The sequence below is a fragment of the Catharus ustulatus genome, chromosome 34 (assembly GCF_009819885.2).
Source record: "Catharus ustulatus isolate bCatUst1 chromosome 34, bCatUst1.pri.v2, whole genome shotgun sequence".
Lineage (NCBI taxonomy): Eukaryota > Metazoa > Chordata > Aves > Passeriformes > Turdidae > Catharus > Catharus ustulatus.
The window spans coordinates 967,793-994,158 of NC_046254.1; the positions used below are offsets into that span (position 1 = coordinate 967,793).

General features: G+C 49.5%; 1 protein-coding gene across 1 annotated transcript; it reads left to right on the forward strand.

The window, feature by feature from the left end:
- The first annotated feature begins 8,214 nt into the window (after nt 1-8,214).
- On the forward strand, nt 8,215-25,189 carry RAB4B (RAB4B, member RAS oncogene family). The gene is made up of 7 exons (XM_033083872.1): nt 8,215-8,316; nt 9,704-9,784; nt 11,318-11,432; nt 13,313-13,375; nt 17,588-17,742; nt 21,419-21,514; nt 25,131-25,189. Exons 1-7 carry the CDS (start codon nt 8,301-8,303, stop codon nt 25,187-25,189), a joined length of 585 nt encoding a protein of 194 aa, XP_032939763.1. The 5' UTR covers nt 8,215-8,300.
- The last annotated feature ends 1,177 nt before the right edge of the window (nt 25,190-26,366 follow it).

The following is a 26,366-nucleotide window of genomic DNA, read 5'->3' on the forward strand; positions in this document are numbered from 1 at the left end:
CCAGAGCCAAAAGGCACCAACCCCCCTCCCTGAGCAGGTTCTGATCTCCTGGGGTTCTCCCCACGCCCCCCCCAATGACAGAAAACTCCCCAAAAACCAGGGGGGTTCCCCTCTCCCATGCCCAGGACCAGCAGTGCTCTCAGCACTTCAGTGGGAAAAAATTCCACAGAAGAAACCAAAAATGACCCCAAAGTGCTCCTGAGTGACCAGGAGTGATCCCTGAATGACCAATAATCACCCTAAATGACCCCAAAGGGCTCCCTGAGTAACCACAGGTGACCACTGAGTGACCAATAATCACCCTAAATGACCCCAAAGTGCTCCTGAGTGACCAGGAGTGACCACTGAGTGACCAATAATCACCCTAAATGACCCCAAAGGGCTCCCTGAGTAATCAAAGGTGACCACAGAGTGACCAATAATCACCCTAAATGACCCCAAAGTGCTCCGAGTGACCAGGATTGATCACAAATGGCCACAACCTCAAACTGCCTCCCAAATGTTCCCAAATCGACCCAAAAAGCAAAAAAAATGCCCCAATATGGCCCGAAGTGACCCCTGAGTGACCCCTGAGTGACCCTGAGTGACCACAAATGATCCCTGAGTGACCACAAGTGACCCCTGAGTGACCGCAAGTAACCCTTGAGTGACCACAAGTGACCCCTGAGTGACCCCTGAGTGACCCATGAGTGACCCTGAGTGACCACAACCCCAAACTGCCTCCCAAATGACCCAAAATTGACCCAAAAAGCCCCCAAAATGCCCCCAAATGGCCCAAAGTGACCTCTGAGTGACCCCTGAGTGACCCTGAGTGACCACAAGTGACCGCTGAGTGATCCATGAGTGACCCCTGAGTGGCCAAAACCCCAAACTGCCTCCAAACCACCCCAAAACTGACCCAAAAAGCCCCCAAAATGCCCCAAAATGGCCCAAAGGGACCTCTGAGTGACCCCTGAGTGACTCTGAGTGACCACAGGTGACCACTGATTGACCAATTGTGACCCTAAATTATCCCGAACTTCCCCATAGTGACCAAGAGTGACCACAAAGACCCCAAACCGCCCCAAAAATGGCCCAAAATTGAGCCAAAACACCCTAAAAATGCCCCAAAATGGCCCCCAGGGACTGTTGAGTGACCCCTGAGTGACCCCTAAGTGACGCCGGGTGACCTCAAGTGACGACTGAGGAACCCCCGTGTGACCCCAGGTGACCCCTGAGTGACCCCTGAGTGACCGCTGACCCTCGGCCTCCAGCAGCAGCTGCTGCTCTGGCGGGGTCACCTCGGGCATCTCCACCTGCGGGAAAAAACGGACAAAATTATCCCAAAATTCACCCAAAATTCACCCAAAATTATCCCAAAATTCACCCAAAATATCCATAAATTACCCCATATTATCCCCCAAATTACCTCGAAATTCAGCCAAAATTACCACAAAATTATCCCAAAAATCACCCAAAATTACCCCAAATTGCCCCAAAATTACCCCCCAATTATCCTAAAATTCACCCAAATTATCCCAAAATCACCCCAAATTATCCCAAAATAATCCCAAAATTATCCCAAAATTCCCTGCTAAAATTCCCATTTTTCACCCCAAAAACCCCAAGTTTTTTTCCCAAAATCACGTTTTTTCGCCCCACAGCCCCTCCTCGCACCTGGCCGGGCCGCTCTCCTGCCGGGGCTCTCCCAGTCGCAATTCCTGTCGCGATTTCTGTCGCGATTTCTGTCGCGATTCCCGCAGCAGCCGCAGCCGCCCGCCAGGGGGCGCCAGAGCCCGGGGGGGGCGGGGCCCGGCGGCGAGGGCGCCCTCTGGTGGCGCGGAGAGGAGGTAGCCGCGGGTCCTGCCGGGGATCGGCCATGGCTGAAACCAGTACGGACCAGTATAAACCAGCACGGACCAGAGGGGACCTATAGGGACCTGTAGGGACCAGTATAAATCAGTATGGACCAGTGGGGACCTGTATGGACCTGTAAGGACCAGTATAAACCAGTACGGACCAGTATAAACCAGAATGGACCAGTGGGGACCTGTATGGACCTGTAGGGACCAGTATAAACCAGAACGGACCAGTGGGGACCTGTATGGACCTGTAGGGATCAGTATAGACCAGTATGGACCAGCAAATGCTTGCAACGCTCCCAGTTCCCCTCCAGCGCACCCCCAAAAACGGAATTGGATTTGGGTGCGGAGCTCCCTCCCCAGTAAAACAGGATGTGACCCCAGTGAAGGAGATTTGACCCCAGAATTGCCCCAGGTTGGGTTTGGGGATGCTGGGTTGGTTTTTCCCTTTCCTCTCGGGAATTTTCCCCGTTGCCGTCCGCAGAGGGCACAAAGTGGCTGCACCATGGACTGGGCCAAAATTCCCACAGCGGATGGGGGAGAGGGAAGGGGGTGGGGGTGGGGTGAGGCGGGGGCAGAGGGCGACAATCCGTGGGAACCAAAAAGCCAAAAGAGAAGAAGGGAGGGAGGCTCTGGAGCCCGCGCTGCTGCCGCCCTTCCCCCCCCGGCCCCAGCGCCGGGAGCCGCGACCCTGGGCTGTGGGACCCCAAACCTGCCGGGACCCCAAACCTGCTGGGACCCCAAACCTGCCAGGACCCCAAACCTGCCGGGACCCCAAACCTGCCGGGACCCCAAACCCCAGTTCGGGCTCTGTCGGACCCCAAACCCCGGCTGGCACTCGCTGTCCCTCCGTCCTGGCGGCTCCTGCACACCTCACATCCGGCTCTATTCCATTAGCTGATCAGATTACCGTAATTTCACGACTGTAAGCCGCACCCTTTTGGCGAAAATTTAAGCCCAAACCCGGAAGTGCGCATTATAGTCCGGTGCGCCTTATCTGATGGACAAAGTTGTGACATTTTCCACCCTGGAAGTAGGAGCCACAGTGGGGGGCGGTGCCACGGGAGCGCCAAGTCGCGAGGAGAGCAGGCGATGCGGACAGCAGGAGCCGCGCTGGGAGGGAGGCAGCCGGTCCCAGCCACTGCACGGGGAAGGAGGGAGCCGCCACCCCCTCCTTCTGCTCCCTGCCTCCTCCTCCGCAGCCCGGGGGTATGACAGGGACCGCCCAGCCCCTGCTCACAGTCCCTGCCGGACGCGCAGGATGAGAGCGACCGCCCAGCCCCTGCTCACAGTCCCCGCTGCCCGTGCGGGGTCAGAGGGATTGCCCAGCCCCTGCTCACAGTCCCCGCTGCCCGTGTGGCGTCAGAGGGATTGCCCAGCCCCTGCTCACAGTCCCCGCTGCCCGTGTGGCGTCAGAGGGATTGCCCAGCCCCTGCTCACAGTCCCTGCTGCCCGTGCGGGGTCAGAGGGATTGCCCAGCCCCTGCTCACAGTCCCTGCTGCCCGTGCGGGCAGAGCGGCACCCGCTCAGGGAGAGAGGGAGCGGGCAGTGCCACCCTGAACCGCAGCAACCCCAAGGTGTAATCGTGCGCTGCAGGGAGCTCTTCCAGCGGCTCTACGAGGGGCACTGGCACCCCAAAAATAGAGAGAGCGCCCCAGGGCCCCCAGTGCCCCCAGTTCCCCCTGCCAGTTGCCCCTGCCAGCGCCACCCAGTCCCCACAGTCTCCCCCCGATCCCTCTCCCAGTGCTGCCAGTACCTCCCCAGGGGCTCGCAGGAGCTCCCCGAGGGGCGCAGCGAGGAGAGCGCGGCAGGAGCAGGGACGGGAGCGACGCGGGAGCAGCGCGAGGTCGGACCTGAGCTTTACCGGGGCAATGGTCACAGTGAGCAGGCGATGCCGACGGCACAGCGAGTTATCGCGTTCAGGGCAGAAGCAGGAGCGGGGACACTGAGCCCTCTGCCGGGTCACTTTTGACAAGTCGTTGTGTGCTAAGGTTTTTATGTCCCCAACTCATCTCTGCTGTGGGTGCCAGGCTGAGCTCAGCTCCTGATTCCTGCTCTGGGTGCCAGGCTGAGCTCAACTCCTGATTCTTGCTCTGGGTGCCAGGCTGAGCTGAGCTGCTGAGCCCTGCTCTGGGTGCCAGGCTGAGCTCAGCTCCTGATTCTTGCTCTGAGTGCCAGGCTGAGCTCAGCTCCTGAGCCCTGCTCTGGGTGCCAGGCTGAGCTGAGCTCCTGAGCCCTGCTCTGAGTGCCAGGCTGAGCTCAGCTCCTGATTCCTGCTCAGGATGCAAGGCTGAGCTGGGCTCCTGAGCCCTGCTCTGGGTGCCAGGCTGAGATCAGCTCCTGATTCCTGCTCTGGGTGCCAGGCTGAGCTGAGCTGCTGAGCCCTGCTCTGGGTGCCAGGCTGAGCTCAGCTCCTGATTCCTGCTCTGGGTGCCAGGCTGAGCTCAGCTCCTGATTCCTGCTCTGGGTGCCAGGCTGAGCTGAGATCCTGAGCCCTGCTCTGGGTGCCAGGCTGAGCTCAGCTCCTGATTCCTGCTCTGGGTGCCAGGCTGAGCTCAGCTCCTGAGCCCTGCTCTGGGTGCCAGGCTGAGCTCAGCTCCTGAGCCCTGCTCTGGGTGCCAGGCTGAGCTCAGCTCCTGATTCCTGCTCTGGGTGCCAGGCTGAGCTGAGCTCCTGAGCCCTGCTCTGGGTGCCAGGCTGAGCTGAGATCCTGATTCCTGCTCTGGGTGCCAGGCTGAGCTCAGCTCCTGAGCCCTGCTCTGGGTGCCAGGCTGAGCTCAGCTCCTGAGCCCTGCCAGTCCGCCCCCGAACCCCCTCCCAGTGCCCCCAGTACGTCGCCAGGGGATCCCAGGAGCTCCTCGAGGGGCGCAGCGAGGAGAGCGCGGCAGGAGCAGGGACGGGAGCGACGCGGGAGCAGCGCGAGGTCGGAGCTGAGCTTTAACGGGACAATTGTCACCGGCACAGCGATTAGCGCGATCCGGGCAGGAGCGCACGCGGGGAGACTGTGCCATCTGCTTGGTGGCACTTGAATTGTCCTTGTGTACTAAAGTTTTAATGTCCCCAGCTCATCGCTGCTCTCCTGATTCCTGCTCTGGGTGCCAGGCTGAGCTGAGCCCCCAGTTCCCCCTGCCAGTACCTCCCAGTTTGCTCCCCCAGTGCCCCCAGTTGCTCGCAGGAGCTCCCCGAGCGGCGCTGCGGGACGCAGAGCGCGGGATGAGCCGGGACCGGTGCGGCTCCTCCTGCCGGGTAAAGAGCAGCGGAGTTAGTCCGGACAGCGGCACCGGCGCAGGGCTGGGCTCGGGCTTTGCACAGAGAATCTCTGCAGCAGCTTCAAGGAGCGGCACGGGCGGCACGGGCTGCTCCGGCTCCCTCACCCAAACCCTGCCGGGACCCCAAACCCTGCCGGGACCCCAAACCTGCTGGGACCCCAAACCTGCCAGGACCCCATACCCCAGTTCAGGCTCTGTCAGACCCCAAACCCCGGCTGGCACTCGCTGTCCCCCCGTCCTGGCGGCTCCTGCACACCTCGCATCCGGCTCTATTCCATTAGCTGATCAGATTACAGTAATTTCACGACTGTAAGCCGCACCCTTTTGACTAAAATTTCAGCCCAAACCCGGAAGTGCGCATTATAGTCCGGTGCGCCTTATCTGATGGACAAAGTTGTGACATTTGCCACCCCGGAAGTAGGAGCCACAGTGGGGGGGCGGTGCCACGGGAGCACCGAGTTGCGACGGGAGCAGGCGGTGCAGACAGCAGGAGTCGCGCTGGGATGGAGGGAACCGGCCCCAGCCACTGCACGGAGAAGGAGGGAGCCACCAACGCCGGCCCGGTGCGGGCAGTGTGGAGGAGGAGGCAGGGAGCAGCTGCTGCCGCCAGCACGGCACGGGCGGTGCGGAGGAGGAGGGAGAGACCAGCCACCGCCGCTGACACGGCACGGGCGGTGTGGAGGAGGAGCTGCGCCAGCCAGCGCCGGGCGGGAGTGCCTGGGTCCGTGGCAGCTGCGGCTGCCAGGCAGGGAAAGCCGGGACCCGCGGCCATGCGGTGGTAGCCAGGAGTTGCGAGCATCGGCTGCCGGGGACGGGCAGGAGTGCGGGGGCCCGCGGCACGGGGAGGGCACCTGGGGCTGCGTTTAAAGGCTACACCAGTCTGTGAAAAATGTTTGCAAAGTGCCAGTAATTCATTACTTTTTGCATGCGGCTCACCTCGTCGCTGCAAAACAAAAGTGCGAGCCGTGAGCCCAGCCGCGAGGGGGGCAGGAGCGGCCAGCCCCCGACCGGCGGGACCACGCAGGACCCCTGGTCCCAGCCCCACCGGCCGTGCGGGCTGAGAGGGATCGCCCAGCCCCTGCTCACAGTCCCTGCTGGCTGCACGGGCTGAGCGGCAGCCGCTCAGGGAGAGAGGGAGCGGGCACCCCCGACCAGCAGGACCCGCTCAGGGAGAGAGGGAGCGGGCATCCCCCAGCCACTAGGAACCGCACAGGGAGAGAGGGAGTGGGCAGTGCCACCCTGAACCGCAGCAACCCCGAGGTGTGAGCCGTGGTCGCCCTGAATAGTGGAAGCCGCGAGCCTAGCCTCGCCAGCCGGGGGTGGGCGGGATTGCCGGGCCGTGCACACGGGGACGGCGCTTGGGGCTGCGTTAAAGGCTACACCAATCTGTTAAAATGTTTCCAATTTGAGCACATGCCAGTAAACTCCATGATCGTGGTATTCCGTTACTAAGTAGTTACTTTGTTGCGTTCGGCAAGGATCTTCGCGGCAAAAAAGAAATGCGCCTTGTAGTCCGGTGTGCCTTATCTGATCTACAAAGGTGTGAAATTTGCTGACTCCCGGGGGGAGCGCCTTATAGTCCGGTGCGCCTTATGGTCCTGAGATTACTATTACTCTCTGTCGTGTCACCGCGCCTACCGGGACACTGCTGATATCCCATCAATTTGGGCTCTCTCCCCCCAATTTCAGACTCTCTCCCCCCATTCTGGAGTCTCCCCCATTCCAGCCCCCCGATTCCCCCCCGTTCTCCCCCAGGCTCTGCAGTCCCTGCACGTCCGGGCCGTGCTGCTGCTGGGGGAGCCCTTTTGGGGGGCGCAGCCGTTCGATTTCGGGGCGCAGGGCACGGCCCGGGGGGTGCGGGGGCTGCTCCCCCAAATGCTGCGGGGCCGCCTGGGGCCCCCCCGAGCCCAGCTCCGCCCTGCACCGAAACTGGGGGGGCTCTTCCTGGCCTGCGCCCACCTCGGGGGGCGCGTGCGCTGCAGGGAGCTCTTCCAGCGGGGCTAGAGGAGCACTGGCACCCCAAAAACAGAGAGAGCGCCTCAAAAACACCAGAGCACCCCCAGGGCACCCCAAAAATGGAGCCGAGTTCATGTGTGGAGCCCCCTCTTCAATAAAGGAGATTTAACACCAATAAAGGAGATTCCACATAAAATCAGGTTGGGTTTGGGTTTGGATCTGGGGGCTCTTCCAGCGGCTCTACGAGGAGCACCGGCACCCCAAAACAGAGAGGGAACCCCAAAAACCCCAGAGCATCCCCAGGGCACCCCAAAAACAGATCTGGGATGGAGTGTGGAGTCCCCTTCTCAATAAAGGAGATTTCACCCCAAAATTGTGCTGGAATTTGGGTTTGGGTCTGGGGGCTCTTCCAGCGGCTCTGCAAGGAGCACGGGCACCCCAAAAACAGAGAGAGTACCCCATAAATCACAGTGCCCTCAGTGCCCCCCAGTTCCCCTCCCAGTGCCCCCCAGTACCTCGCCAGGGGCTCGCAGGAGCTCCCAAGACTTAGGCTGCACTTGGGTGATTTTAGACAAGACCTGGTGGATTTAGGCTGGGTTTGAGGTGATTTTAGACCAGACCTGGTGTATTTAGGCTGGGTTTGGGTGATTTTAGGCCAGCCCTGGTGGATTTAGGCTGGTTTTGGGTGATTTTAGACCAGACCTGGTGATTTAGGCTGAGTTTGAGGTGATTTTAGACCTGATCTGGTGGATTTAGGCTGAGTTTGGGTGATTTTAGGCCAGGCCTGGTGGATTTAGGCTGAGTTTGAGGTTATTTTAGACCAGACCTGGTGATTTAGGCTGAGTTTGAGCTGATTTTAGACCAGATCTGGTGGATTTAGGCTGAGTTTGGGTGATTTTAGACCAGACCTGGTGATTTAGGCTGAGTTTGAGGTGATTTTAGACCTGATCAGGTGGATTTAGGCTGAGTTTAAGGCACTTTTAGGTGTTTTAATCCAATCCGGGCCCTTTAAGGCCGCGCCGCGCTTGGCCACGCCCCTTTCCCCGCACACTTCCCGCCCTCTCCTTGACCCCGCCCCTTTCTTTCATTTCCACCAATCATCGCTCTCTGTTCTGTTTCCCCTCGAGGCCCCGCCCATCTGCTGGCGCGTTCCTTCCGCGCATGCGCAGAACACCCGGAAGTCGCCTCAGAGGGCGCCGCCATCTTTGTTCCGGTCCCGCTGCCCGGCTCCAGCATGTCCGAGACCTACGGTGGGGCTGGGGGGATCTATAGGGGATCTATAGGGGATCTGTAGGGGATCTGTGCGGGACTGGGGGGGTTCCGGGCCTGAGGGGGTTCTGGAGGGTCCCTATAGGGGGTTTGGAGCGGTCTGCGAGGTGTTTGGGGGGCACCTTTTGGGGGTTTGGGGAGGCGATCTGGGATGTATAGGGGATGTATAGGGGATGTGTGGGGGTCTGGGGGGGTTTGGGGTCTGGGGTTGCCTATAGGGGGTTTATAGGGGATCTGTAGGGGTTTGGGGGAGTCTGTGGCTCCCTAAAGGGGATCTGGAGAGGTGTATAGGGGAGCTGGAGGGTCTGTATAGGATTTGGGGGGGGATCTATAGGGGATTTGGGGGGTCTGTATGGGATGGGGGGAGGTCTGGGCGGCTCTATAGGGGGTTTAGAGGGGGTTATGGGGATCTATAGGGGTGTGGGGAGGATCTGGAGGTCCTTAAAGGGAATTTGTGCGGGGTTATAGAGGATTGGGGGATCGCTATAGGGGATTTGGGGGGTCTTGGGGTCCCTAGAATTGGTCTGGGGGTTCTATAGGGGACTGGGAGGTGGCTATAGGGGATTTGGCGGGGTCTAGAGGGGATAGGGGGAGATCTGGGTGTCTCTATAGGGGATCTTGGGGGGGTCTATAGAGGTTAGGGGGATCCCTATAGGAGATTTGGGGGGGTCTATAGGGGATCTCTATAGGGGTTTGTGGGGTCTGGGGGGGTCTGCAGAGGATCTGGGGGGCCTATAGGGGATAGGGGGAGGTCTGGGGGGTCTCTATGGGGCATCTGGGGAGGTCTATAAGGGATATCTATAGGGGTTTGGGGGATCTGGGGGTCCCTAGAATTGTTCTGGGAGTTCTATGGGGGATCTGGGGGTCTCTATAGGGGATCTGGGGGGGTTATTTGGGATCTATAGGGGTTTGGGGGCATCTAGGGGTCTCTATAGGGGATTTGGGCGGGTCTATAGGGCATCTCTATAGGGGTCTGGGGGGTCTGCAGAGGATCTGGGGGGGCTATAGGGGATAGAGGGAGGTCTGGGGGGTCTCTATAGGGGATTTGGGGGGGCTATAGGGGATCCCTATAGGGGTTTGGGGGGATCTGGGGGTCTCTATAGGAGATCTAGGGAAGTCTCAGGGTCTCTATAGGGGAATTTCGGGGTCCTCATAGGGAATTTCGGGAATTTTGGTCCAAATTTGGGGATTTTTGGGTCCTTAAAGGGAAAATTTGGGATTTTTGGGATCTCTGAAGAGAATTTTTGGGGAATTTTAGGGTCCTTAAAGGGGATTTTGGGGAATTTTGGGGTTTTTAAAGGGGATTTTGGAGTTTCTGGAGGGAATTTTGGTTCCAAATTTGAGAATTTTTGGGATTTTTTTCCCCAGATTTCCTCTTCAAGTTCCTGGTGATCGGCAGCGCCGGCACCGGCAAGTCCTGCCTGCTGCACCACTTCATCGAGAGCAAGTGTGAGCAGTTTGGGGAATATTTTGGGGATTTGGGGAATTCTGGGGGGGCAGGGGATTTTTGGGGATTTTTGGGGATTTTTTGGGATTTTTTTTGATTTCTTAGGGAATTTTTTGGGAATTTTTTTGGAATTTTTAGGGATTTTTTGGGGGATTTTTTGGAATTTTTTGGGGATTTTTAAAGTTTTTTTAGGATTTTTTGGGGATTTTTTGGGGGATTTTTTTGGATATTTTAGGGAATTTTTTGGGAATTTTTTGGAATTTTTAGGGTTTTTTTGGGGATATTTTGGAATTTTTTTGGGATTTTTAAAGTTTTTTTAGGATTTTTTGGGGATTTTTTTGGATTTTTTAGGGAATTTTTTGGGAATTTTTTGGAATTTTTAGGGATTTTTTGGGGGGATTTTTTTGGAATTTTTTTGGGATTTTTTAGGAATTTTTTTGGAATTTTTGGGGGATTGTTTTTTATTTTGGGGAAATTTTTTGATTTTTTTTTATTTTTGGGGGATTTAAATTTTTTTAAAAATATTTTTTGGGAATTTTTGGGAATTGTTTGGGATTTATTTTTTTGGGGGGTCCATTTTTTGCCATTTTGTGTCACTTTTTCCCCATTTTCTGCCACTTTTGGGACTTTTTTTGTCATTTTTGGGCAATTTGGGTCCATTTTTCTCTTTTTTCCCCCCATTTTTTGTCATTTTTTTCCCATTTTTTGTCATTTTGAGGTGATTTGGGTCCATTTTTTACCTTTTTTAATCAATTTTTTCTCATTTTTTGTCACTTTTTCCCCATTTTTTGTCACTTTTCCCCCATTTTTTGTCATTTTTCCCAATTTTTTGTCACTTTTTCCCCATTTATATAATTTTTTCCCATTTTCAGTCATTTTTTTCCTATTTTTTGTCACTTTTTTCTCATTTTTGTAATTTTTCCCCATTTTTTTTTCCCATTTTTTAATTTTTCTCCATTTTTTGTCACTTTTTCCTATTTTTTGTCATTTCCCCCCATTTTTTGTCATTTTCCCCCCATTTTCTGTCACTTTTGGGACTTTTTTTGTCATTTTGGGGCAATCTGGGTGCATTTTTTGTCATTTTTTCCCCATTTTTTTGTCATTTTTGTGCCATTTTTTGTCATTTTGGGACCATTTTTTGTCATTTTTTCCCATTTTTTGTCATTTCCTCCCATTTTCAGTCACTTTTCCCTATTTTTGGTCACTTTTCCCCCATTCTTTGTCATTTTTCCCCATTTTTTGTCCTTTTTTCCCATTTTTTGTCATTTTTTCCCATTTTCCCCATTTTTTGTCACCTTTCCCCCATTTTTTGTCACTTTTTCCCATTTTTTGTCATTTCTTCACTATTTTCTGTTACTTTTGGGACTTTTTTTGTCATTTTGGGTCAATTTGGGTCAATTTTTTGTCGTTTTTTTCCCCATTTTCAAATAATTTTTTCCCATTTTTTGTCATTTTTTTCCCATTTTTCCCATTTTTTTCCCCATTTTTTGTCTTTTTTCCCCATTTTTGTTCATTTTCCCCTTTCTCTCTCCCAGTCAAGCAGGATTCCAACCACACCATCGGGGTGGAATTTGGCTCCAAGGTCGTCAACGTGGGCGGCAAAACGGTGAAGCTGCAGATCTGGGACACGGCCGGCCAGGAGCGCTTCAGGTACCTCCTGCCAACAACTTTTCCCCAATTTTTCCCTATTTTCCCACTTTTTCCTGCTTTATCCCTTTTTTTTCCTCTTTTTTTCCTCTTTTTTTCCTCTTTTTTCCCCTTTTTTTCCCCTTTTTTTTCCCCTTTTTTTCCCCTTTTTTTTCCCCTTTTTTCCCCTTTTTTTCCCCTTTTTTCCCCTTTTTTCCCCTTTTTTTTCCCCTTTTTTCCCCTTTTTTCCCCTTTTTTTCCCCTTTTTTTCCCCTTTTTTTCCCCATTTTTTTCCCACTTTTTTTCCCCTTTTTTTCCCTTTTTTCCTGATTTTTTTCTGATATTTTCCTGATTTTTTCAGATTTTTCCTGATTTTTTTCCTGATTTTTTTCCTGATTTTTTTCCTGATTTTTTTCCTGATTTTTTTCCTGATTTTTTTCCTGATTTTTTTCCTGATTTTTCCTGATTTTTTCCTGTTTTTTCCCATTTTTTTCCTGTTTTTTCCCTGTTATTTCCCTGGTTTTTTTCCCCACTTTTTTCCTGATTTTTTCCTTGTTTTTTCCTCTTTTTATCCTACCTTTTTTTCCTGATTTTTTCCTCATTTTTCCTTCTTTTTTCCCACTTTTTTCTTTTTTCCCCTCTTTTTTTCACCTCTTTTTTCTCATTTTTCTCCTTTTTTTTCTCTTTTTTCCTCTTTTTTTCTTTTTTTCTTTTTCTCTTTTTTTTCCCCTGTTTTTTTCCTGGTTCTTTCCTGTTTTTTTCCTGATTTTTTCTTGATTTTTTTCCTCATTTTTCCTCATTTTTCCTAATTTTTTCCTGTTTTTTTCCTGTTTTTTCCCTGTTTTTTTCTTGTTTTTTTCCTTGTTTTTCCTAATTTTTTCCTGATTATTCCTCATTTTTTCCTGTTTTTTTTCCTGGTTTTTTTCCTGATTTTTTTACCTGATTTTTTTTCCTGATTTTTCCTGATTTTTTTCCTGATTTTTTTCCTGATTTTTTTTCTGATTTTTTTCTGATTTCCCCCCCTATTTTTTCTCAGTTTTTCTCCTTTCCCCCTCTTTTTCCCCCTCTTTTTCCCCCTCTTTTTTCCCTGTGTTTTCCCTGTTTTTTCCCTGTTTTTTTCTGTTTTTTCCCTGATTTGTCCCTGATTTCCCGCCTATTTCTTCTCAATTTTTCCTATTTTTCCCCTCTTTTTTCCCCTCTTTCTTTCCTTTTGTTTTCCTGATTTTTTCCTGATTTTTTCCTGATTTTTTCCTGATTTTTTCCTGATTTTTTCCTGATTTTTTCCTGATTTTTTTCCCTGTTTTTTCTCTATTTTCTCCTTTTTCCCCTCATTTCCCCCCCCCTTTTTTCCTTTTTGTTTTCCTTTTTTTCCTCGTTTTTTTGCTCGTTTTTTTCCTCATTTTTCCCCTCATTTCTCCTTGTTTTTCCTAATTTTTCCTGATTTTTTCCACTATTTTTTTTTCAATTTTTCTCCTTTTCCCCCTCATTTTTCTCCCTCATTTTTTCCCCTGGTTTTTTTCCTCTTTTTCCTTTTTTCTTCCTCATTTTTTCCACATTTTTTGCTCGTTTTTTTCCCCACATTTTTCTCAATTTTTTCATCATTCTTTTCCTCTTTTTCCATGATTTTTTCATTGTTTTTTCCTGTTTTTTTTCATTTTTTTAAACTGATTTTTTCCTGATCTTTCTCATTTTTTTTCCTGATTTTGTCCCCATTTTTTCTTTGTTTTCCCCTCATCTTTTCTTTATTTTTTCCTCATTTTCCCCATTTTTTCCCCATTTTTCCCCATTTCCCCCAGGTTTTTTCCCTGATTTTTCCCACTCTTCTCCCCAATTTTTCCTCCTTTTCTCCCCAATTTTCCCCAATTCATTCTGATTTTTTCCCGATTTTCTCCCCCGTTTCCCAGGTCGGTGACCCGCAGTTATTACCGAGGGGCCGCGGGGGCGCTGCTCGTCTATGACATCACCAGGTGAGCCTGTGACGTCATCTGTGGTGGTGTGACATCATAAATGAGTGTGTGACATCATCTGTCGGGGTGTGATGTCATAAATGGAGGTGTGACGTCATCCTTTGGGTGTGACATCATCAGTGGGTGTGTGACATCATCAATGGGGCTGTGACGTCACCCATGGGTGTGTGACATCATTGTGGGGGGTGATGTCATAAATGGGTGTGTGATGTCATCGTTTGGGGTGTGACATCATCTACGGGCGTGTGATGTCATCTGTGGGGGTGTGATGTCATCCATTGCTGTGTGACACCATCTGTGGGGGGTGTGACGTCATCCATTACTGCGTGACGTCACCCATGGGTGTGTGACGTTATCCTCTGGCCTGTGACGTCATCCATGGGTGTGTGATGTCATAAATGAGTGTGTGATGTCATCCATGGGTGTGTGATGTCATCTGTGGGGGTGTGACGTCATCCTGGGGCGTTTGACGTCATCCTGGGGCGTTCGATGTAATAAATGGGTGCGTGACGTCATCCTTTTGGGTGTGACGTTGTCCATGGGCATGTGACGTCATCAGTGAGCGTGTGACATCATCCATGGGTTTGTGATGTCATGCACGGGGGCGTGATGTCATCTACGGGCATGTGACGTCATCATTTGGGGTGTGGCTTCATCTGCGGGCATGTTACGTCATCTGTGGGTGTATGACATCATCCGTGGCTGTGTGATGTCATCCCGGGGCATTTGACGTCATAAATGGGTGTGTGACGTCATCCATGGACGTGTGACGTCGTCCGTGGGCATGTGACATCAATCATGGGGGTGTGACATCATCCATGGGCGTGTGACATCATCTACGGGCATGTGACATCATCCTTTGAGGTGTGACATTGCCCATGGGTGTGTGATGTCATCCATGGATGTGTGATGTCATCATTTGGAGTGTGATGTCATCTGTGGGTGCGTGACGTCGTCCCTGGGCGTGTGACATTGTCCACACATGTGACCTCATGAACGGGCGTGTGACATCTCCCGCGGGCGTGTGACCTCAGTCCTTGGCTGTATGACGTCACCAACGGGTGTGTGACGTCATCAGCAGGTGTTTGACATAATCCCTGTGGTGTCATCTACGGCAATATGATGTCATGAACAGGCCTGTGGCATAATCCGCGGGTGTGTGACGTCATCCACGGGTGTGTGACATCATAAATGGGTGTGTGACGTCATAAATGGGTGTGTGACATCACCAGTGGTTGTGTGATGCCATTGGTGTTGTGTTACGTCATCGCTGACTGTGTGACATCATCCATGGGAGTATGACATCATCAGTGGGTGTGTGATGTCATCCGTGGGAGTATGGCAGCATCCATTGGAGTATGACGTCATCCGTGGACGTGTGATGTCATCAATGGTTATGTGACGTCATCCGTGTGTGTCTGTGATGTCACTGGGTGTGTCTGTGACGTCACCATCAGGTGTCTGATGTCACTGGGTGTGATGTCATCGAGTGAGTGAATGACATCATCAAAGGGTGTGTGACGTCACCAGGAGTGACTGTGATGTTGCCAGGTTGGTCTGTGATGTCATCAGAGTGGGAGTGACGTCACCAGGTTGATCTATGACATCATCAGTGGGTCGATGACATCGTTGACCGGGCGTGTGACATCACTGGCCGGGTTTGTGACGTCATCATGTCTCTTTATGACATCACCATGTCAGTTTTTTCTTCCTTTGGGGCATTTTGGAGATTTCCAGGGATCCCAATCCCGAATTCCCAGAATTCCCCTGGGTGAGTGTGACGTCACCGTGTGAATCGATGATGTCACTGTGTGAATCGATGACGTCACCATGGGGATTGATGACGTCACCGTGTGAATCGATGACGTCACCGTGTGCATTGATGACATTTTGTGCCATTTTTTCCCATCTTTTCTCATTTTCCCCCAACTTTTCCCAATTTTTTTTCCGCATTTCTGGGATTTCCAGGGATCCCAATCCCAAATTCTCCATCCTGGAATTCCAGGGGCCGAGTGTGACGTCACCGTGGGCATTGATGATGTCATCGTGTTGATTTTATGACATTTTGGGCTGTTTTTTTCTCATTTTTTTCCCATTTTTTCCCTGTTTTTTCTCCATGTTGTGTTCCCCACCCCCTGGAATTTCAGGAATTTGGGGAATTTTGGGAATCCCAACCATGACACCTCCAAGGGCTGAGTGTGACATCACCATGAGCATTGATGACGTCATCGTGTCGATTTACGGCATTTTGGGCCGGTTTTTTTCTCATTTTCCTCATTTTTTCCCCCGTTTTTTCTCCATTTTGTGTTCCCCCAACCCCTGGAATTTCGAGAATTTTGGGAATCCCAGCCATGACACCTCCATGGGTCGAGTGTGACGTCACCATGAGCATTGATGACGTCATTGTGTTGATTTATGCTTTTTTTGGCTTTTTGGGCTGATTTTTTTCTCATTTTTTCTCATTTTTTTCTCCGTTTTGTCTTTCCCACCTCCTGGAATTTTGGGAATTTTGGGAATTTTGGGAATTTTGGGAATGGCAGCCTCGAGACCTCCAGGGGCTGAGTGTGACATCACCGCGTGCGTTGATGACGTCATCGTGTCGATTTATGAATTTTTTGATATTCTGGGCTGGTTTTTTCTCATTTTTTCTCATTTTTCCTCAGTTTTTTCTCCATTTTGGGTTTCCCATGGATCCCCAACCCCTGGAATTTTGGGAATTTTGGGAATCTCAGCCATGACACCTCCAAGGGCTGAGTGTGACATCACCATGAGCATTGATGACGTCATCTTGTCAATTTACGCATTTTTTGACATTTTGGGCTGGTTTTTTCTCATTTTTTCTCTGTTTTTTCTCAATTTTGTGTTTCCCATGGATCCCCAACCCCTGGAATTTTGGGAATTTTGGGAATCCCAGCTGTCAGTCCAACGGGGGCCAAATGTGACATCACATTGTGTGTTGATGACGTCATCCATGTAGATTTATGCATTTTTGGGCCGTTTTTTTCTCATTTTTTCTCATTTTTTCCCTGTTTTTTCCTTCATTTTTTGTTTCCCATGGATCCTCAACCTCAGGAATTTTAGAAATTTTGGGAATTCTGGGAATGGCAGCCTCGAGACCTCCAGGGGCTGAGTGTGACATCACCGTGTGCGTTGATGACGTCATCGTGTCGATTTATGCATTTTTTGACATTCTGGGCTGGTTTTTTCTCATTTTTTCTCATTCTTCCCCCATTTTTTTCTCCATTTTGTGTTTCCCACCTCCTGGAATTTCGAGAATTTTGGGAATCCCAGCCATGACACCTCCATGGGTGGAGTGTGACGTCACCATGAGCATTGATGACGTCATTGTGTCGATTTACGGCATTTTTTTAGCTTTTTGGGCTGATTTTTTTCTCATTTTTTCTCATTTTTCCCCCATTTTTTCTCTGTTTTGTCTTTCCCACCTCCTGGAATTTTAGGAATTTTGGGAATTCTGGGAATGGCAGCCTCGAGACCTCCAGGGGCTGAGTGTGACATCACCGTGTTCGTTGATGATGTCATCGTGTTGATTTACGCATTTTTTGACATTCTGGGCTGGTTTTTTCTCATTTTTTCCCTGTTTTTTCTTCATTTTATGTTTCCCAACCTCTGGAATTTTGGGAATTTTGGGAATTTGGGATCCCAGCCGTGAGACGTACAACGCGCTGGCGCAGCGGCTGACGGACGCGCACATTGATGACGTCATCGTGTCGATTTATGCATTTTTTGACATTCTGGGCTGGTTTTTTCTCATTTTTTCTCATTCTTCTCCCATTTTTTTCTCCATTTTATGTTTCCCACCTCCTGGAATTTTGGGAATTTTGGGAATCCCAGCCATGACACCTCCAAGGGCCAAGTGTGACGTCACCATGAGCGTTGATGACATCATTGTGACAATTTTTTTACATTTTAGGCTGTTTTTTTTCTCATTTTTTCCCCGTTTTTTTCTCCATTTTGGATTTTCCATGGATCCCCAACCCCTGGAATTTTGGGAATTTTGGGAATTTTGGGAATGGCAGCCGTGAGACGTGCAACTATGGCATCACCATGTTCATTGATGACATCATCATGTCAATTTATGACATTTTTGGGTGGGATTTTTGCTTTTTTTTCTCATTTTTTTCCCCGTTTTTTCTCCATTTTGTGTTTTCCATGGATCCCAACCTCTGGAATTTTGGGAATTTGGGATCCCAGCCGTGAGACGTACAACGCGCTGGCGCAGTGGCTGACGGACGCGCGCACCCTGGCCAGCCCCAACATCGTCATCATCCTGTGCGGGAACAAGAAGGACCTGGAGGGGGAGCGGGAGGTGACGTTCCTGGAGGCGTCCAGGTTCGCACAGGAAAACGGTGAGGAAACGGGGAAAACGGGAAAAAACGGGAAAAACTGGGGAAAAAATGGGAGAAAAATGGGAAAAATGGGAGAAAATGAGGGAAAACAGGGAAAAAATAGGAGAAAATGGGGAACAAAAGGGAGGAAAAATGGGAAAAATGGGGAACAACAGTGAAAAAATGGGAGAAAAATGGAAAAAATGGGAAAAAATGGGGAACAAAAAGAAAAATGGGGAACAAAAAGAAAAAGTGGGGGAAAATGCGGGGAAAAATTGGGGAAAAATGAGAGGAAAATGGGGAACAACAGGGAAAAAATGGGAGAAAATGGGGAGAAATGGGAGAAGATGGAAAAAAATGGGCAGAAAATGGGAAAAAAAGGGGAGAAAATGAGCAAAAAATGGGGGAAAATGGGGAACAAAAGGGAAAAAATGGGAGAAAAACGGCGGGGAAAAAACAGGAGAAATGGGAAAAATGGGGAACAACAGGGGAAAAAAGAGAGAAAATGAGAGAAAATGGGAGAAAATGGGAAAAACCAGGGCAGAAAAATGGGGAATAAAAAGGCAAATTTGGGGTTTGGGATCATGGGGAGGGGCAGTGGGAGGTGACGTTCCTGGAGGTGGCCAGGTTTGCACAGGAAAACAGGGGGAAAATGGGGAAATGGGAAAAATTGGGGAAATGGGGGGAAAATGGGAGAAAAATGGGGGAAAACGGGAAAAATGGGGAACAAAAGGGAGAAAAAATGAGAGAAAATGGGAAAAATGGTGAAAATGGGAAAAAATGGGGAACAACAGCGAAAAAATGGGAGGAAAATTGGGAAAATTTGGAAAAAATGGGGAACAAAAAGAAAAAATGGGGGGAAATGGGGGGAACAAAAGGAAAAAAATGAGGGAAAATGGGAGAAAATAGGAAAAAATGGGGGAAAATGGGGAACAAAAGGGAGAAAATTGGAGAAAATGGGAAAAATGGGAGAAAATGGGGAAAAGTAGGAGAAAATGGGAAAAAATGGGGGGAATGTGGAAAAATCAAAGAAAAATGGGAAAAATGGGGAAAAAAGGGATAAAAATGGGAAAAATGGGCAAAAAATGGGAAAAATGGGGGAAAATGGGAGAAAAATGGGAGAAAATGGAAACAACAGGGAAAAAACGGGGGAAAATGGGAAAAATGAGGGAAAATTGGGAAAAATGGGGGAAATGTGGGAGAAAAATGAGAAAAAAAATGGGGAAAATGGTCAAGAAAACAGAGGAAAAACTGTCTGGAAATGGGGAAAAAATGGGGGGAAATGGGAAAAAACAGGTAAAAATGGTTCAGGAAGTGTAAAAAATGGGGAAAAAAGGGGAAAAATGGAAGAAAATGGGAGGAAAATGGGAAAAAATGGGGAACAAAAGGGAAAAATGGGAGAAAAATGGGAAAAATGGAAGAAAAATTGGAAAAAATGGGAGAAAGTGGGCAAAAAAAAGGGAGAAAAAATGGGGGAACAACATGGAAAAAATGGGAGAAAAATGGAAAAAATGGGAGAAAATGGGAAAAAAAATGGAGAAAAATGGGAAAAATGGAGAAAAATGGGAAAAAAACAGGAGGAAATGGGAAAAAATAGGAAAAAATGTGGAAGGAAAGGAAAAAAATGGGGGAAAATGGGAAAAAGGGGGAACAACAGGGAAAAAATGGGAGAAAAATGGGGAAAATGGGAAAAAACGGGGAAAATGGGGAGAAAATGAGGGGAATCAGGGCAGAAAAATGGGGAATAAAAACGCAAATTTGGGGTTTGGGATCATGGGGAAGGGGGAGTGGGAGGTGACGTTCCTGGAGGTGGCGAGATTTGCACAGGAAAACGGGGGGGAAAAAAGGAAAATGGGAAAAATTGGGGAAATGGGGGGAAAATGGGAAAATGGGGGAAAACAGGGGGAAATGGGGAGAAAATTGGGAAAAATGAGGAATAACGGGGAAAAATTGGAGAAAAATGGGGAAAAAATGGGGAAAAATGGTCCAGAAAGCAGAGGAAAAACTGTCTGGAAATGGGGGAAAATGGGGGGAAATGGGAAAAACAGGAGTAAATGAGGGAAAAATGGGAAAAAAATGGGAGACAACAGGGAAAAAAATGGGAGAAAATGGGGAAAAATGGGGAAAAACGGGGGAAATATGTGAGAAAAGTGGGGAAAATGGTCCAGAAAAACAAGGGGAAAACTGTCTGGAAATGGGGAAAAAATGGGGGAAAATGGGAGAAAATGGGGAACAAAAGGGAAAAAATGGGAGAAAAAGGGAAAAACATGGGGGAAAATGGGGGAAAAATGGGGAAGAACAGGGAAAAAATGGGGGGAAATGGGAGAAAATGGGGAAAAATGGAAAAAATGGGGAACAAAAGGGAAAAAATGGGAGAAAAACGGGGGGGAAAAACAGGAGAAATGGGAAAAAATGGGGAACAACAGGGGGAAAAAAGAGAGAAAATGAGAGAAAATGGGAGAAAGTGGGAAAAACCAGGGCAGAAAAATGGGGAATAAAAAGGCAAATTTGGGGTTTGGGATCATGGGGAGGGGGAGTGGGAGGTGACGTTCCTGGAGGTGATGAGATTCACACAGGAAAACAGTGAGAAAAAGGGGAAAATGGGAAAAATTGGGGAAATGGGGGGAAAATGGGGAACAAAAGGAAAACATTGGGGAAAAAATGGGGAAATGGGGGAAAAATGGGAAAATGGGAGAAAATTGGGGAAAATTGAGGAACAAAAGGGAAAAAAGGGAAAAACATGGGGGAAATGGAGAAAAAATGGGGAGAAAATGGGAAAAATGGGGGAAAATGGGAGAAAAATGGGGGAAAATGGGAGAAAAATGGGGAGAAAATGGGGGAAAATGGGAGAAAAATGGGCAAAACCAGGGAAAAATGGGATGGAGAAATGGGATCCTGTGGGAATTCCCAAAGGGAATGATGAGATCCTGGGGGAATTCCCATTGGGAAAAATGGGATCCTGGGGGAAATCCCGAAGGGAATAATGGGATCCTGTGGGAAATCCCAGTGGGAATGAACAGGATTCTGGGGCAAGATTCCAGGAGGGAATCCTGGAGGGAATAATGGGATCCTGGGGGAAAATTCCTGGAGAGATTCTGGGATAGATTAAAGGGATCCTGGGGGAAAATCCTGGAGGGTATAATGGGATTCTGGGAGAATTCCTGGAGGGAATAATGGGATCCTGTGGGAATTCCTGGGAAAATTCTGGTGTGGAATTAAGAGGATCTTGTGGGAATTCCCAGTGGGAATAATGGGATCCTGTCTGAAGTCCTGGAGGGAATAATGGGATCCAGGGGTGGATTCCCCATGGGAATTTGGGATCCAGGGGTGAATTCCCGATGGGAATGGGGGATCCAGGGGGGAATTCCTGAGGAATGGGGGATCCAGGGATGGATTCCCGATGGGAATGAAGGGAATTCCAGTGGGAATTGGGGGATCCAGGGTGGAATTCCTGGTGGGAATGAAGGGAATTCCAGTGGGAACTGGGGGATCCAGGGGTGGATTCCTGATGGGAATGAAGGGAATTCCAGTGGGAATTGGAGATCCAGGGGTGAATTCCTGGTCGGAATGAAGGGAATTCCAGTGGGAATTGGGGATCCAGGGGTGGATTCTTGATTGGAATGAAGGGAATTCCAGTGGGAACTGGGGGATCCAGGGGTGGATTCCCGATGGGAATGAAGGAATTCCCGGGAAGCAGAGCTGATGTTCCTGGAGACGAGCGCGCTGACGGGCGAGAACGTGGAGGAGGCGTTCCTGAAGTGCGCCCGCACCATCCTCAACAAGATCGAGTCCGGTACCGACGGAACGGGAACTGGGAATTGGGATCTGGGATTGGGAACTGGGACTGGGAACTGGGAACTGGGAACTGGGTTTGGGAACTGGAATTAGGAACTGGGAACTGGAACTGGGATCCAGGGAGGGAGGGGTTGGATCCCTGGGAATCAGGGATTTTGGGGAATTTGGGAATTGTGGCGTTCTTGAAGTGCACCCCCAACGTCCTCCATGGGATCGAGTCCGGTACTGGGATTGGGAATTGGGATTGGGGATTGGGAATTTGGGATTGGGATTGGGGATTGAATTAGGAATTGGGATCAGGAATTGGTATTGGGATTGGGATTGGGATTGGGATTGGGGATTGGGATTGGGATTGGGGATTGGGATTGGGAATTGAATTAGGAATTGGGATCAGGGATTGGGATCAAGGTCAGGAATTGGGATCAGGATTGGGAATTTGGATTGGGATCAGGAATTGAGAATTGGGATTTGGGATTGGGATCGGGATCAGGATTGGGAATTGGGATTAGGAATTCAGAATTGGGATCAGGATTGGGGATTGGGATCAGAATCAGGAATTGAGATTGGGATCAAGAATTGGGAACTCAGATCAGGATCAGGAATTGGGATCCAAGGAGGGAGGGCTTGGGAGAACTGGGAATTTGGGGGAATTTGGGGGAATTTGGGGGAATTTTGGCCTTCCTGAAGTACTCCTGCACTGTCCTCAGTGGGTTTTGGGATCCAGTGCAGGGATCTGGGGGAGATTTTGGGATCAAAAAATTCCCAATTTTTTCCAGGGGATCTGGGATGGGTTTGGGGGTGTATGAGGAGATTTGGGGATCCCAGAATTCCCGTTTTTTCCTAGGGAATCTGGGATCCTGTGCTGGGATCTGGGGGAGATTTTGGGGGATCTGAGGAGGATTTTGGGATAAAAAAAAAATCCCAGATTTTTCCAGGGACTCTGGGATGGGTTTGGGTGATTTGAGGGGATTTTGGGATCCCAAATTTCCATTTTTCCCCCCCAGGGGAGCTGGATCCTGAGCAGATGGGATCGGGGATCCACTACAGGGATCTGGCACCCCAAAAATCCCAATTTTTCAGGGGTTTTAGGATCCAAAATTTCCCAATTTTTTTCTAGATCTGGGATTGGTTTGAGAGAATTTTGGGATCCCAAAATGTCTGGTTTTTTCCAGGGAATCTGGGATCCAGTGCAGGGATCTGAGGGAGATTTGGGGGGGGGTTTTGGGATATAAAAATTCCCAAATTATCCAGGGACTCTGGAATGGGTTTGAGGGGATTTTGGGATCCCAAATTCCCATTTCCCCCCCCAGGGGAGCTGGATCCCAAGCAGATGGGATCTGGGATCCACTATGGGGATCTGGCACCCCAAAATTCCCATTTTTTCCAGGGATTTTGGGATCCAAAAATTCTAAACTTTTTTCCAAGGGATCTGGGATGGGTTTGGGGGTGTTTGAGGGGATTTGGGGATCCCAAATTCCCATTTTTTCCCCCAGGGAATCTGGGATCCAGTGCAGGGATCTGGGGGAGATCTTGGGGGATCTGAGGAGGATTTGGGGATCCCAAAATTCCCAATTTTTTTGAGATTTTGGGAGACCCATTGGGGGTTTGAGGAGATTTTAGGATCCCAAATTCCTGTTTTTTTTGCCCCCAGCGGAGCTGGATCCAGAGCAGATGGGATCTGGGATCCAGTGCGGGGATCTGGCACTCTGAAAATCCCATTTTTAGGGGGATTTTAAAATCCAAAATTCCCAATATTTTCCAGGGAGTCTGGGATGAGTTTGGGGGGATTTGAGGGGATTTAGGGATCCCAAAATTCCCATTTTTTACCAGGGAATCTGGGATCCAGTGCAGGGATCTGAGGGAGATTTTGCAGAATTTTGGGATATAAAAATTCCCAATTTTTCCAGGGACTCTGGAATGGGTTTGAGGGGATTTTGGGATCCCAAATTCTTGTTTTTCCCCCAGAGGAGCTGGATCCCGAACGGATGGGATTTGGGATCCACTGGGGGGATCTGGCACCCCAAAATTCCCATTTTTTCCAGGGATTTTGGGATCCAAAAATTCTAAACTTTTTTTCCAAGGGACTCTGGGATGGGTTTGGGGGTGTTTGAGGGGATTTTGGGATCCCAAATTCATATTTTTTCCCAGGGAATCTGGGATCCTGTGCTGGGATCTGGGGGAGATCTTGGGGGATCTGAGGAGAATTTGGGGATCCAAAAATTCCCAATTTTTTTTAGACTTTGGGAGACCCAGGGGGGGTTTGAGGAGATTTTAGGATCTCAGATTCCCATTTTTGCCCCCAGGGGGAGCTGGATCCCAAGCAGATAGGATCTGGGATCCAGTGCAGGGATCTGGCACTCTGAAAATCCCATTTTTAGGGGGATTTTTAGAATCCAAAATTACCAATATTTTTCAGGGAGTCTGGGATGAGTTTGGGGGGATTTGAGGGGATTTAGGGATCCCAAAATTCCCATTTTTTACCAGGGAATCTGAGATCCAGTGCAGGGATCTGAGGGAGATTTTGGGGGATTTTGGGATCAAAAAATTCCCAATTTTTTGCAATGACTCTGGGATGGATTTGGGGTTGTTTGAGGGGATTTTGGGATCTCAGAATTCTGAGATTTTTGCCCCAGGGGAGCTGGATCCCGAGCAGATGGGATTGGGGATCCACTACAGGGATCTGGCACCCCAAAAATCCCAATTTTTCAGGGGTTTTAGGATCCAAAATTTCCCAATTTTTTTCTAGGAGATCTGGGATTGGTTTGAGAGAATTTTGGGATCCCAAAATGTCTGGTTTTTTCCAGGGAATCTGGGATCCAGTGCAGGGATCTGAGGGAGATTTGGGGGGGTTTTGGGATATAAAAATTCCCAAATTATCCAGGGACTCTGGAATGGGTTTGAGGGGATTTTGGGATCCCAAATTCCCATTTCCCCCCCCAGGGGAGCTGGATCCCGAGCAGATGGGATCTGGGATCCACTACAGGGCTCTGCCACCCCCAAAATTCCCATTTTTTCCATGGATTTTGGGGTCCAAAAATTCTAAACTGTTTTCCAAGGGATCTGGGATGGGTTTGGGGGTGTTGAGGGGATTTGGGGATCCCAAATTCCCATTTTTTTCCCCCAGGGAATCTGGGATCCAGTGCAGGGATCTGGGGGAGATCTTGGGGGATCTGAGGGGGATTTTGGGATCAAAAAAATCCCAGTTTTTTTTCCAGGGACTCTGGAATGGGTTTGAGGGGATTTTGGGATCCCAAATTCCCATTTTTTCCCCCCCAGGGGAGCTGGATCCTGAGCGGATGGGGTCTGGGATCCAGTGCAGGGATCTGGCACCCCAAAAATCCCAATTTTTCCAGGGATTTTGGGATCCAAAATTCTAAACTTTTTTGCAAGGGAGCTGGGGTGGGTTTGGGGGTGTTTGAGGGGATTTTGGGATCCCAAAATTCCCATTTTTTCCTAGGGAATCTGGGATCCTGTGCTGGGATCTGGGGGAGATTTTGGGGGATCTGAGGAGGATTTGCGGATCCAAAAATTTCCAATTTTTTTGAGATTTTGGGAGACCCAGGTGGGGTTTGAGGAGATTTTGGGATCCCAAATTCCCGTTTTTTTGCCCCCAGGGGAGCTGGATCCCGAGCGGATGGGATCTGGGATCCAGTGTGGGGATCTGGCACCCTGAAAATCCCAATTTTTCAGGGATTTTGGGATCCCAAAATTCCCAATTTTCCCCAGGGACTCTGGGATGGGTTTGGGGGGATTTGAGGGGATTTAGGGATCCCAAAATTCCCATTTTTTACCAGGGAATCTGGGATCCAGTGCAGGGATCTGAGGGAGATTTTGCAGAATTTTGGGATATAAAAATTCCCAATTTTTCCAAGGACTCTGGAATGGGTTTGAGGGGATTTTGGGATCCCAAATTCCCATTTCCCCCAGAGGAGCTGGATCCCGAGCAGATGGGATCTGGGATCCACTATGGGGATCTGGCACCCCAAAATTCCCTTTTTTTCCAGGGATTTTGGGGTCCAAAAATTCTAAAACTGTTTTCCAAGGGACTCTGGGATGGGTTTGGGGGTGTTTGAGGGGATTTGGGGATCCCAAATTCCCATTTTTTCCCCCAGGGAATCTGGGATCCAGTGCAGGGATCTGGGGGAGATCTTGGGGATCTGAGGAGGATTTGGGGATCAAAAATTCCCAATTTTTTCCTGGGACTCTGGAATAGGTTTGGGTGTGTTTGAGGGGATTTGGGATCCCAAATTCCCGTTTTTCCCCTCAGGGGAGCTGGATCCCGAGCAGATGGGATTGGGGATCCACTACAGGGATCTGGCACCCCAAAAATCCCAATTTTTCAGGGGTTTCAGGATCCAAAATTTCCCAATTTTTTTCTGGATCTGGGATTGGTTTGAGAGAATTTTGGGATCCCAAAATGTCTGTTTTTTTCCAGGGAATCTGGGATCCAGTGCAGGGATCTGAGGGAGATTTTGGGGGTTTTTGGGATATAAAAATTCCCAAATTATTCAGGGACTCTGGGATGGTTTGAGGGGATTTTGGGATCCCAAATTCCTGTTTTTCCCCCAGAGGAGCTGGATCCCGAACGGATGGGATTTGGGATCCTCTGCGGGGATCTGGCACCCCAAAATTCCCATTTTTCCAGGGATTTTGGGATCCAAAAATTCTAAACTTTTTTTACAAGGGATCTGGGATGGGTTTGGGGGGATTTGAGGGGATTTAGGGATCCCAAAATTCCCATTTTTTACCAGGGAATCTGGGATCCAGTGCAGGGATCTGAGGGAGATTTTGCAGAATTTTGGGATATAAAAATTCCCAATTTTTCCAGGGACTCTGGGATGGGTTTGGGG

What these genes read in the sequence shown, in the direction of transcription:
- RAB4B (XM_033083872.1), top strand. An exon ending in CAGGTTCGCACAGGAAAACG is followed by an intron (nt 17,743 to 21,418) that starts GTGAGGAAACGG and finishes CCCGGGAAGCAG; the next exon opens with AGCTGATGTTCCTGGAGACG. An exon ending in CCTCAACAAGATCGAGTCCG is followed by an intron (nt 21,515 to 25,130) that starts GTACCGACGGAA and finishes TTTTGCCCCCAG; the next exon opens with GGGAGCTGGATCCCGAGCGG.